This window comes from Hyperolius riggenbachi, chromosome 1 (genome assembly GCF_040937935.1).
Source record: "Hyperolius riggenbachi isolate aHypRig1 chromosome 1, aHypRig1.pri, whole genome shotgun sequence".
Classification (NCBI taxonomy): domain Eukaryota; kingdom Metazoa; phylum Chordata; class Amphibia; order Anura; family Hyperoliidae; genus Hyperolius; species Hyperolius riggenbachi.
This window is the reverse complement of record NC_090646.1, coordinates 293142080-293156135: the sequence shown is the minus strand read 5'-3', so window position 1 is coordinate 293156135 and position 14056 is coordinate 293142080. Positions and strand designations below refer to the sequence as shown.

Here is a 14056-nt window from a genome sequence, read left to right as displayed (position 1 = left end):
TGAACCAAGTCCTCGTGGCTTTGGATGACTGCCAGTGTCAGACATCCAATTAGTCTGCATCATCATGCTGTCGTGCTGTCCAAGTCTGTTTCACTAGCTTCATTCAGGGGTGTTGTCAGATTTGGAGTATTTATTGAAAGGAAACCATTTGTTAGAAAGTACCACAAAATAATAGGAAAGAAAAAGATTTCTCATGACCATGAGACAGGAAGGGCTGGGAAAATTTCCACGCAAATTTCCCATGACCAGAGACTTTACGTTATGTTTTATCTTTCACTTACGGACAAATTAGTACAGTCTGTTGTGATAACTGAACTGAAGACAAATCATTGTCACGACGGAGCTTGTCATTTAATAGTTGGCAAATGGAATATATTGCCCATATTAGCATTGAAGTTTTCATTTTAAAGCTTGAAAACATTTGTTTGTAAATGGTAGACTCTGTATTATTTTATCACTCCTACTTTGTATTTCAGCATTACTTTCAATTATTTACATTTGTCTGAATTCCAGAAATTACTGATGTCACAGCATTCACCAGGGAAAATGCCATCTGCCTAATTGTAGAAGCATGGCAAACTGTTGTAGAATGACAATGTATGACAAACTTAGCAAAGCACAGTGTCTAGTTGCAGTTATCAGTAAAATATTAAATATGCATTATTATCTGGAAATAATGTTACACTGGGCTCGATTCACAAAGCGGTGCTAACCTAAAAGACTTTAGGCGTGATAACCATTGCACCACACTGGTGAAAATCCAGTTTAGGCGTGATAAGTTTAGGCATGATAAGTTGAGGCATGCTAAGTTTAGAAAAGTTTAGATAGCGTGCAAAGTCTTGCACGCAAAGCAGCGCCATTAAACTCTATGCGAAGTGCACCAGACTTTGCTAGCGCAAAACTTTTGATCAGCTGTGCACTGCGGTGCTAACCCAGTTGGTGCTTAAACTTATCACGCCTAAACTTATCACACCTAAACTTATCATGCCTAAACTTATCACACCTAAACTTATCACACCTAAACTTATCATGCCTAAACTTATCACACCTAAACTTATCACACCTAAACTTATCATGCCTAAACTGAGTTTAGGCGTGATAAAGGGCTTTTCACCAGCGTGCTAACTGTTAGCACCGCTTTGTGAATCAGGCCCACTGTGTCCTACACCATTGAATTCTGAAAGCTTAAGTAACACCGCCCCCCCCCCCCCCCCACACACACACACACACACTCCTACTCCTACTACCTGCTTTGCAGTGCAGGTTTTATTTAATGTAGCCGCAAGGAACATTCCCAGTTGACATTACAGCGATGAAGCCGTTTTATATGAAGGCGGACTGTAATGGCTGGCTTCTTCCTCTCGCCATTACAGGCTGATTAGTTCCTGATGGCGCAGTATCCCCGGCACTCCTACATATCATATTCCTTCCATTAGTGGCTAGCACACCCAACTAGATAGGATTAGTCAGTGATGACATAGAGTGGCCAATGGGCTACTCTGTTTCTCATGTGCCCATGAAGTTGCTGATCCCTGTTCCAATAAATAGCATTTTGCATCAATGGTTTTCTTTGCTGAGGGTATGATTATTGTATTGCCTTTGTGTTCTTGGCCTTTGCCTGACCTTAAACTTTGAAATTGATGGCCACCTGGACAGTCTGATTGTGTACCTGACCTCCTTTTTGTGTACTTCACCTGCTTTTGCCCAGCCCTTTAGATACAGTGGCCCATATGCAATTTACTTATTCTCCTTAATTTTCTCTTAGGTGATATTTTCTAAACTTGTCATAAAATGCCTTTTAAGCCACCAGCAAGCAAGAAAATATTCAAAATAAATTTGATAGTACTTTTCTGGGTACACTTTCTCACTGTAAAATGCTGAAAAGTGGGTTTAAAGAGAAGATGAAAATGATCTCCTAGGAGATAACTCAGAAGAAAAAGTTAATTGAATATGGGCCCGTGTACTTCTCATCTCCCGTGTATGACTTTGGCCTGTTTGGACTATGTTTGCTTGACTAATTGGCACTACACTTCTCTACAAAATTTTCCATTGCCAACTTGGATTGCCTAACTACCCTTCTTACCCGTACCTGGCCTAGTAGGGCTCTGGTGGTTCTTCTGCCTTCAGACCCTATACCTTGAACACAAAAGGCCTAGGTGTAACGGAGTACTGGGATGTTGCATAAGTCTCCCCAGTCTGAGTGGGGATGGTACAATGAAGACTGCAGTAAAGATTGAGACATAGGGTTTGAAAAGAAGGTTGGAGTTCTGCCAGGCCTTACAGTAGCCTAAAGATGCCCATAGATATAGCAATGTATGAGCAGATTCGACCAAGAGACAAATCTCTCTCTTATCAAATCTGATAAGAAAGAAATCTGTCAGCTGCCCATACACCATAGGCTGATTCCCAATCAATTTCAGCATGAAATTGATCCGGAATTGGCCCTGTGCATTGCCTCGCTGCTGTGACCCCCTATTGTAATGTCCCCCTGGTGGCAAAGTGTATACATTACCTCTCTGCGGCCTCCGCTTGTCACCTGCAGGCTTCCGGGATTCCTCTTCCGCATACACGTGCCACTCATGGTTTTCTAGTAAGGGCGCACGTGTGTGATGTCACACACGTACTTTTACCAGGAAACCACCTGGGGCATGTATGTATGTGGAAGAGGAGCCTGCGGGGGACAAGCGGAGGCCACAGACAGGTAATGTATACTTTACACGGGCCACGGGGGGGGGGGACATTACAATATACAGTGGCTAGGCGGCGGATGGTTTAGTCGCTCATCGGGGAAATTGCAACCGTTCCTACCGCGCACTCGAACAACCAACTTTGGCCCGACATCTTGCAGCATGTGCGATTGACAATGCAACCAATTTTCGTCCCGAAATTGGTCGCTTTGTCGGTCGGGCATGCACTTGGCGGCACCAAGTGCATGCCCAAGCGACAAGTTGCCTGCTGTATGGCCACCTTAAAGAAAACCTGAACTGAAAATTAGAAGTCAAAATCAACATGCACAAGTCATACTTACCTCCCGTGTACTCTACTTATCAATCTCTTTTTCCTCTCCTGTGTCCTGTTCGTCCACTGTGATCAATGGAATTCTCTGTCCTCCATTTTGAAAATGGCCATTACCCCATAACGGCTTCCTGGTCAGCACACAGTTAAACTGTAACATCGCCCACTTGAGCCATAGGGAAACATGGACAGATCAGTTCTCCTCTCAGCTATAACTGACAGCAACTGATATATTTCAGTCCCGACAAAATGTTGTCAGAACTGGAAGGGATCATTGTCAGAAGAAAATGGTGAGCTTCTGAGAGGAACTGATGGCAAGGTAACTATGTAATGTTCATTTGAAGTTACCTCGTGTTTATTTTAAATAATTTTACTCAGTACAGGTTCCCTTTAAAGGACATCCGAGGTGAAAATAAGCTGATGAGAAAAACAATTGTATCCATCTTCCTTCTCCTAAAAATAACTTTTTTTAGATATCCCACAGTTTTATTTTATATATAAAACTAGTTTTTAAGTTTTTACTGTTTCATTGTCTCTTCTCACAGACACCTTCACTGGAGTATCTTAGAACTCAAATCTATGAATTATAGACTCTTTTTACCTCTTTCCTGTTCTCAGAAGCCATTTACTGACAGGAAAGTATTTTATGGCTGTAATTACTAATCAGTGAGGGTTATGCTATAGTCTGACCCAGACCGACCCGGTCCCGACCCGGACAGAAACTGTCACTTGCATACCTGTATTTAACTCTTTCAGGCAGGGAAAGTAAAACAAAGCTCACAGCCTAGTTATTTGTGTGCTTGGCACTATACATGCACATACCTTTCTCATTATGTCACATGTCACCTCGGTTGTCCTTTAAGCAGCATTATGGAACTAGTAGACCCAAGCCCGTTTAAAAATGGGCTCTAGGTCTTTTTTCTGTCGCCACCAGTGCGCATGCGTGTGCCCACCATGTACACACATAACCGCCGCATGCATGTGCGCACCCGCCCACCTCGCTCACCCACCTTGCTCGCCCGTCTCGCTCCCTGGTCCCGTCCAGCTGGTAGCAAAAAACAGGGACAGCTGGACGCAGTGACACAGGGATTTTATTGTATAGGATAAAGTGGTTATACTTAGCCTTAATGACAAGTTTTTGAAAACCCTGTCGTTCAGGTCCTTCGGGGCTCAGTGCAAGGTGAGAAAATGTGTGAGAAGACATTAGTAAAACTACCTCAGTATAAGAGATAAAAAGTGCAGTATAAACAAATTTGATGAGTGCATTGAAAATGTTATCTATTTTATACCTGAAATCTCTGTTTTATCCTTTTTGGATTATGTTTGTATGATATTCTTTGATTAAAAAAAGAATGAACCATAAAATGTACAGACAGTGTTAAAGATTGTTTGCACACGTCCACTTTGAAACCCTACACAAAGTAAATAGCGTATATTCACCAACTTTAATAAAGTCAAGAGAATGTTGTTGTTATTCCAAAATAATGGTCATATGACCTGTGACATTGCTGAACCAGTGTATGCAACTGTCATATGCCCATGAGAAGCCACATTTTCACCAAGTGCACTGAAGTCAGCGGAATATGAAAACACAACTTTACAAAAGTTCTCATGTATAGCTTGTGAAAATCCAACATATTTTCATTACATTTTAACTTTTTAAGTTATGTCATCTATGAGCTAATATGAGTCAGCATTACCCATTATCTCATGAAACTGCCTGAGCCTTCCAGCTTACCGGTAGTTTCTGCAGAGAATCTGCTTTCAGATTGCTGAATATTCAACCCATACAAATAGAAAAAAAATCTGGATCCCAACCCAAGCTACTAAATACAGGGATGTTGGGGTAATGAATCACCTAGTACTGTATTACAGATTTTTTTTGTACCAAACTATGTACCCATAAAGGTATATATACCTATATATATTGATATAGGTACATCTATACCTATATATGGGTATATATACCTATATATGACAATTCTAAATTATAGTGCATTTTACTCTGGAACGCATGTACATCTTATACATAATGTATTTTAAGTTTTACAATTTTTCATGATAGTGGTCCTTTAACAGTGAGATAACCAAAATTCATGGGTCAGAACTAGCTGACTGACAATTTAAATTTAATAGGACCTGAAAGCCCAAATGAGGTACAAACTTTTTTTTTTCCTGTTTATTGTTTCAAAAAAAAGACTATATTAAATATTGAACTGTGTTTAGATCCCAACTCCAGTCAAACCTTTTTTCGTTCAGGTTTTAATTGATGCCTATGTCCCCAGTGTGAAGAATTTCCTAGACTCCCTGTCCAGGACCAGACGGCAAGCAGGCAAAGTTTTTTTTATCAGGATAGAGAGAAAGCATTTAAAAAAAAAAGTTCTTCAGATACACAGTACTGTGGGCTATCTGGACATCCAGTGGACTGGACAACACATCCAGTATTATAGCGGCGGGTGTGCATGCATGACCGCGCGGCCCCCGCTATTATCTGGTGGTTTTTCCATAGTGCTGATTGGGGAAGGGAACCGAGGGTTCCCCAAAGCAATCATAGTGCCTGGACTGAATGGACATGACCCCAATCAGGGGCCATGTCCATTCATAAATATGTAACAAAATGAAAGTAAAAAAAAAAAAGTTAAACACTTCCTGGGCAGTGTTTCTAGCACCATCTTGTGGTGAAAAAAAATACAATTAATTCCTTCTATAAAGCCCCCCCCCCCCCCCACCCCAGTTACCAAACAATCACATAAAAATACATAAATTAAAAAACAGTTAAAAAAAGGTCCATTAATAATTGCCTCAGGGACTCTTTACTTTTATTTCAGTACATAAGGGCTTGCAATTGACAGGACCCCCCCCCCCAAAAAAAACCCCCAGTAAAATATGCCTTTACTTTTGAATATATTGCCGCCATGCATAGTACTAGGTACATAATGTGCAAATAAAATGGGTGGTTTTTTTTATAGTAGCATGTCTTATTTTAAAACTATAAAGGATGGAAATGGAGAAAAAGTGTATTTTTTCTTTTTTTTTCTTGTTTTTGCTTATAAAATGCATAAAAAATAAAGTCATTACTAAAAACAAGTGTGACCCAGAAAAAGCCCTATTTGTGGCAAAAAAAATAAGATATAGATCATTCATGTGGGAGAAGCAGTGATAAAGTTATGGCCAAATGAATGGGAGGTGCGCTGACAGGTAAAAATGGCTCTTTACGTTAAAGGTAACCTTAAGTCAGAAATAAAAAATGGGCTTTACTCACCTGGGGCTTTCATCAGCCCCCTGCAGCTGATCGGTGCCCACGTAGAGTTGCTCTGATGCTCCTGGACCTGCCTGTGGCTACTTCCGGTTTCGCTGTCACCGGCAGTCAGGCTGGGAACGCGAGTGATTCTTCGCGTTCCCAGCTACAATAGCACTCCCTATACTGCTATTGCAGCCTTTTTTGCCGCAATAGCAGTATATGGGGTGCTATTGTGGCTGGGAACGCGAAGAATCACTCGCATTCCCAGCCTGACGGCCAGTGACCAGAAGTAGCCGCTGGCGGGTCCAGGAGCATCAGAGCAACTCTACGTGGGCACCGATCAGCTGCAGGGGGCTGAGGGGAGCCCCAGGTGAGTAAAACTCATTTTTTATTTCTGAGTTAAGGTTCACTTTAAGGTAAAATGGGCTGTAGGCTTAAGTGGTTAGTATCCGTTATTTACACATTAATTTACCAGAAAATTAAGAAGACACATACTGTCAGTGTTTGTGGTCTTCCATAGTAATGTAATGTCAGCTTTTCAAGATTCATTATATTATATGTTTAATGTGGAACAATTGTACAAATTTAGCAACAACCTTTTTTGTTCTTAAAGCGATCTGTGAAAATGGCTGTCAAAATGGAGGTCGGTGTATTGGACCCAACAGATGTGCCTGTGTTTATGGTTTTACAGGACCCCAGTGCGAAAGAGGTAAGATGTTTAAGTACATGCCAAAAGAAATGCAGACAGAAGGAATCAGTGTCAATCTGTGGATGTGAAATTAGAATACATTTTACAAATGTATTTTTATGTCAATATTATGAAGACTCCATTATTCTCAGTTTTGCAAATTGAAATGGCAAGATGATTTGTGTAATGAAAAGACTTGTGCAGAATAGGTCAATGTTTGTTGCAACAGCGTTGCGTAATATGTTGGCGATTTATAAATACAAGAATAAATACATTTTATAAACAAAAAAAAATAACATTTTATTTTAACTAAGGGTAAACTTTACCACATAATTATCTACAGAAAATCATAAATTACTTGAAACGGAAGAACCAGTTGAATAGACTAGCTGCTGTACCAATGATTTATCAAAGGCATGCATTTTTGTGAAGGAGTCACCACCTGACACCTAACTGCTAAATAGTAACCAGCACAACTGTCATCTTCATGTTTACTATTTACTTTATACAGTGTTTTAATTCCGCTAACATCTGGAAATATGCCTGAAGAAGGGGATTAGATCCCTGAAAGCTTGCATAATGTAACTTTAGCCATTAAAAGGTATTACTTTTGCAAATCTTTATTTTTTCTACATACATAATATGGAGGAGTCAAATTGTTCTAAAATTATTTAGTCCTATGTTCATCTATGCTTGTGAAGTTGACTCAGAATCTGAAAGTTCTGAGATGGTTGATGATGACGAGTGAATCCTCCAAAATGATACATTTCTATAAACTCTATATTCAACATCTGCTTAGACTTTGTTACTTGCATTTACCAAAATGCATGGGTGCTGGTAAAGTGCTTGTGTACACCTATCGTAAAGCTTTAAAGAGAATGTTTAGCGGGTTGCTTGTTTTTCTTTTCTTTTTCTTTTTATTTTATTAGGTATAGTGCTAAAAATTGTTGTGTTTTTGTATTCATTTACTTCATTACAGAAACATTTATATTGTTACCTAGTTACTAGTTGGATGAAAAGAAGACATCCCTCCAGTAGACAGGATGGGACAGGTGTAAAACAGCTGAAATTTATAGACACATTCCAAGACTATTTGCAAATTTTCCCCTACCCCCAAAATAATATTAATAGTACATATATCCAGTATATGTAAACTGCAGAATAGTCCCTCCACTTCTTCAGTTTTTTTTGTGAGCCACTTTGCTCCTCCTCAATCCACCTATGTGGGTTTAGAAGGTAAAAGCAAACTCAGCTTTGTCCACAAGTGGATTACATACATACTCAGATGCAAGCACATAAGATAACACTATAGTGCATTCTGCTGATCTGCATATTTAGAAGGTAGGCCTAGTGAGGGTAAGAGATCTTAAAGTGGATCCAAGATGAAAAACTAACTATAACAAGTAACTTGTCTATATATCTTATCTAAAGTTTAGATAGTTTACACAGCATATCTAGTTGCAAACAGCTTCAAAAGTTTATGATTATTTATTCCTGTAATACAATGAGGGCAGCCATGTTCTGTTTGTCACATTGTCATAGGCTGAGGGCTGGAGATGCTATCAGCTTGACTGTGTGTAAATTCAGTCCCCTCTCCTCCTCCCTCCTCCCCTCTGCCTCTGAAATCAATGGCTAGTAACCTCCTCCTCCTCCTGCCCAGACTGAGCTCCAATAAAACCTTGCTACAGTGCCAAGGCACAAAAGGAGCTGTGGGTGAGGCTTGTTTAGTTTATAGGGAATTAGAGTATTAAAACAAAACAAAAAAAGTATTTGGCTTGAGGAATGCCCTATAAACTATATGAAATGAACACAATATATTATTGGTGCAACACAATATATCAAATAAATATACTTAAAGATATACAGTATATTCACTTTGAAATGACTATCCCACAAACCAATTATTTATGTTCAGACAAGGTGATGGTGTAACGTGGGTATAGGCATCCGCTGTCCTAGGCAGCTGAAACTGTTATTGAATATTCATGCATATGGAAGCCTCCTGTTCCTCTTCCCTTTTCTTTCTCCATATATGGTTCTTGGCTGAGCTATGTGTGCATGTCTGTACAGATTTCAGTGTGCAGACTGCAAATAATAACAACCAACTATTATCTAATTGTGTACATAGCTTTAGAGTAGTAAAGAGATGACAGAGATTGCAAGCCTTTATTTATGTCAGCTGATACCCAGATCCAAGAGGTCAGTATTTGAACATGCAAAGTACACTCTAGCCAAAACTTTACCTAATGGCAATCACTCAGGGAATAAAGCAGTCAAGTTTCAAAACAATATTTTTTTTTATCTCACTTTCTTGTATGCACATATGGGTTGTTGATCTATCCACTGTGCTGGAGGAGAAATGTTCAAGTCTTGCTGATTGTCACAAAAGAACCAAAGACACATCTGTGTTTATGGAGTAAACACTGCATAATGCTCTCCTGGTGGCTCCCAGCATGCAAAGGCACAGCTGAATTTTGTAGCTACAGCTGTAGCTCTGGTTCCATCATGGCAGCAATCTAAACTTGAACACTTCCTACTGGGCTCAAAGTGTACTTTAGGAACATGTGTAAGCACATAGCCCATGAAAAAGACGCAGGTAATAAGTAAAATGTAAAACACGCACTAGTAAGTAACACTTACATTTCCTTTATAGTGTGTACATCTTACTTTTATATGCATCAGTATATAAAATAGCAATGTATGGCTTGCTCATCTGGTTCAGAGCTGCACCAGATACATAATTTTCAGAACTGCATTGCACAAACAACAAAGGAGTATACCCTCCATTCAGAGGAGTAAACACATTTTGTATTATTGTTTACTAAGTATGATTACATGATCTATAGTGGAATCCTTTATATTCCTCAAATTTCACTCTCTATACTTGCCTAGTCCTGAGAAACATATTTTTATTAGAGTTGTGTGTTTTCTGGATAATTAAACATTACAGTTATCTATATAATTTCTGAGTTTTCTTTGGGAGGCGGTAAGACCACCGTTGCCTCCCCTTTTTTAAACATTTTTCTTAGTTCATTTTGGCACCTCTGAGCCACATGAGTAATCTAGAGTCAAGAACATCACGCAATGAGAGGGTGAGGAGGGGGAGAGAGAAGAATTAGACCTGCGGTTTAGGATTTGGTTTCATGTTAGTATGCCAACATTCATTTTGCCCAGCACTTATCAAATGTAAAAAAAATCTGATTCATTAAATAGACATAGGACTATGTTAGGGATTAGAGTGTGAGCCCCTCTGAGGGGCAGTTAAGTGACAAGACAATATATACTCTGTACAGCGTTGCGTAAGATATTGGCGCTATATAAGTACTAAATGATAATAATGTACAGGGCTCCTAGGAACAGATTTTTTTTCAAAATATACATGGAGCTGAGCACTATTGTGGGGAATGTGTTTCCCCCCAAAAAAGGTTGTTGGCTATTTCAATCACAACTATGTGCTTACATCACGGTGGTAATTTCCAACTGTTGTACAAATAAGCTCAATATTCTGCCCATAATTGCTATACAAACAACTATATTTTTTTCCAATTTAATCAAGACAATTACACATTTAAATTTATAGTGAACAAATGGTGTGTCTCCTCAGAGATTCCAACTAACTAGGTGACCAGCATTAAAGTTACTTTGCAAGGGAATCCTTTACCTCCTTTAACCACCCTGGCGTTCTATTAAGATCGCCATGGTGGATGCGCAGCAGTATTCTTTAAAAAAAATTTCCCCTATCATGTAGCTAGCCTAGCGCTAGCTACATGATGCCCCCCTCCCTGCGCTATCCCTCCCACCCCTCCGATCGCCGCCTGCGCACTCAGCCCATAAGGAAATCCCGTTCCGAACGGGATTCCCTTTAGGGCTTCCCCAGTCGCCATGGCGACGATCGTGATAACGTCATCGACGTCATGGACGTCATCCGGCGTTCCGATCAACCCCACAGCGCTGCCTGGCACTGATTGGCCAGGCTGCGCAGGGGTCTCGGTGGGTGGGGGGGCGGCGGTTATGCGGCGGATAGCGGCGCATCAGTGATGAGTGGCGGCGATTGGGATCAACACGCAGCAAGCAAAGTGCTTGCTGCGTGTTTGAAGAAAAAAATTGTGAAAATCGGCCCAGCAGGGCCTGAGCGGCGCTCTCCGACGGTAATGGATGAGCTGAGCTCGTCCATACCACTAAGGAGGTTAAACACTGCTATGTAATGCTGGACACTTTATGCATCTCTCTGGTCCTGCTTGGATGTCTGGTAATTAGGGGAGGTGTTGAGGTATCAAAGTATGCCCAGACTTTTTGTGAACAGACCTATTGGTGGAGAGCTGCTGTTCCTGCAGCATACATGGAATAAGGGCGTGTGGAGTTTTGGATACCAGATATCCTCAATAGTAGAATATCGGTAATCATACCAATATTCTACTACTCCTCTGTACCCTAATTCTCCCACAAACCCTCCCCTATCTATGCCTGCCTAGCACTAGCCACCCCACCTACACCTAAAATGAACTAGCCCCTGTAAAAGACAAATCCGCAGCGCTTGGTGGTCAGTTGGGTATCTGCAGTATCACCACAGTGCTCAACAATATTAAGTCACAGTGACCATCACCAAAAGCAATATGCCAAAGGTCACTTTTCATCCATAAAATCAATAATGTATTCAAGCTACATTAAGACTCATATACAATGACTTACTTCCAGGGTCCTTTTGACAGGGACCCTTAGTAAATATAGCGCATATAGTTTATCACCCATACACAAAGGGGAACAGTCTCCGTTCAAGACAAATGCCCAGTCTCCAGTTCTGACTGGTTTCGGCCTTCCGCCGTCATCAGAGAACACTGGAGACTGAGCTAACAACAAATATATAGGCATTTGAACTCACAAATCTAGTTGTCGGGACTGCTGCAGGCTCAAACGGGGGTTTGTCCTACTTCCGTTATTGCCGTGAGCTCAATGGTGCATACAGGTCACGTGTATCGCAGTGAGCTGCTCTGGGAGTTGTAGGCATTACTCAGAGTCTCTTCCCACCCGCGATTGGCTACTTGGTGTCACGTGGGCAGATGTGCGATCTGGATGACGGGAGATGTAGTTCTACAAAACTCCCGTAGTTCTACAACACAACTACAACACTCCCGTCATATTAGCATTAACACAGGATGTGACGTTATCATTGTATCCATTTAAATAAATGAATAAAGCGCCGGCAATACCTAGTGCACATGCAGGCTTTCAATGTTAAAATAAATAATCACATAAATTAAAACATTATCAAGTAGAAATACGACATAAAAATAAATTACCAATTCAAAATGCATACAGTATATGATAATATCCATCTTATTAATGGGCCGCTTTTGTTCCATCACAAATCCACAAAGCATTCCCATACTGCTGCCATCTAGTGTTCAAAAACAATATTGCACTTAGGAATTGTCTATAAAACAATTTATATTGAAGTCAATATTTAATCTTCGAGGTTGCATAGTGCCCAAAGTAAAAATCAATTTTGTATCAAGCTTGTACAAGTCTCTTTCCTTATTTGACCCCCTTCAATCTGGTTTTAGCTGATCAATGATACAATATCTCAACAAGGAAGGATCCTTATTATGAACAGTTTTAAAGTGATTGGGAATGGAGTGGTCAATTTTGGCTTTCCCAATGTTGTACACATGTTCATACAGCCTTCTTCTTCTCCTGTAGGAGGCTGTATGAACATGTGTACAACATTGGGAAAGCCGAAATTGACCACTCCATTCCCAATCACTTTAAAACTTTGGGCACTATGCAACCTAGAGGATTAAACATTGACTTCAATATAAATAGTTTTATAGACAATTCCTAAGTCCAATAATATTTTTTAACACTAGATGGCGGCAGTATGGGAATGTTTTGTGGATTTGAGATGGGACAAAACCGGCCCATTAATAAGATGGATATTATCATATACTCTATGCATTTTGAATTGGTAATGTATTTTTATGTCCTATTTCTATTTGATAATTTTTTAATTTATGGGATTATTTATTTTAACATTAATGGCCCACATGCGCGCTAGGTATTGCTGACGCTTTATTCATTTATTTAAATGGATGCGACGATAATGTCGCATCCTGTGTTAATGCTAATATGTGATGGGAATGTTGTAGAACTACATCTCCCGTCATCCAGATCGCGCACCTGCCCACGTGATACCAATTAACCAATCACGCAGTGGGAAGAGACTCTGGGGAATGCCTACAACTCCCAGAGCCACTTGATACAATACACGTGGCCTGTATGCACCAATGAGCTCACGGCAATTACGGAAGTAGAGCAAACCCCCGTTTGAGCCTGCAGCGGTCCCGACAACTTGATTTGTGAGTTCAAATGCCTATACTGTATATTTGTTGTTAGCTCATTCTCCAGTGTTCCCTGATGACAGCGGAAGGCCGAAACCAGTCGGGACTGGAGACTGGGCATTTGTCTTGAACGGAGACCGTTCCCCTTTGTGTATGGGTGATACACTATATGTGCTATATTTACTAAGGGTCCCTGTCAAAAGGACCCCAGAAGTAAGTCATTGTATATGAGTCTTAATGTAGCTTGAATACATTATTGATTTTATGGATGAAAAGTGACCTTTGGCGTATTGCTTTTGGTGATGGTCACTTTGACTTAATGTTGTTGAGCACTGTGGTGATACTGCAGATACCCAACTGACCAACAAGCGCTGCGGATTTGTCTTTTACACCTGTGATACCGATTGTGGATGTGGTTTCCCTAAGCAGCTGGTGAAATGTGTATACATGAGTTGAGGCTGGATCAGTGCCTGTATCTACTTTTAAACATAAACTAGCCCCTATCTATGGCTAACACAAAACACCTCCCACCTATCCCTAACACTAACCCTCCCCATCTATGCCTCACACTAATCCACACCTACTTCTAACACTAACCCTCCCCTATATATGCCTAACACTAATCCACACCTATCTATGCCTAACACTAACCACCCCCCAAACCAATGTAGCCAAACAATGTAGACAAAACCCTGGTGCACTACAGTGCTGCGTAATATGTTGGCGCTTTATAAATACAATAAATAATAATACTGCTTTCAGTAAGTGTTTATAGAC

The 14056-nt window shown here is 40.4% G+C and overlaps 1 protein-coding gene across 4 annotated transcripts in view; it reads left to right on the top strand.

The window, feature by feature from the left end:
* Window positions 1-14056, top strand: part of LOC137508077 (fibrillin-2-like) — a 710315-nt gene that overhangs the window by 510788 nt on the left and 185471 nt on the right. For all 4 annotated transcript variants that reach the window (XM_068233727.1, XM_068233729.1, XM_068233728.1 and 1 more), the window contains one exon: window positions 6870-6965. In XM_068233727.1, the coding sequence (XP_068089828.1) occupies window positions 6870-6965 (96 nt within the window). The remainder of the gene's footprint in view (window positions 1-6869; window positions 6966-14056) is intronic.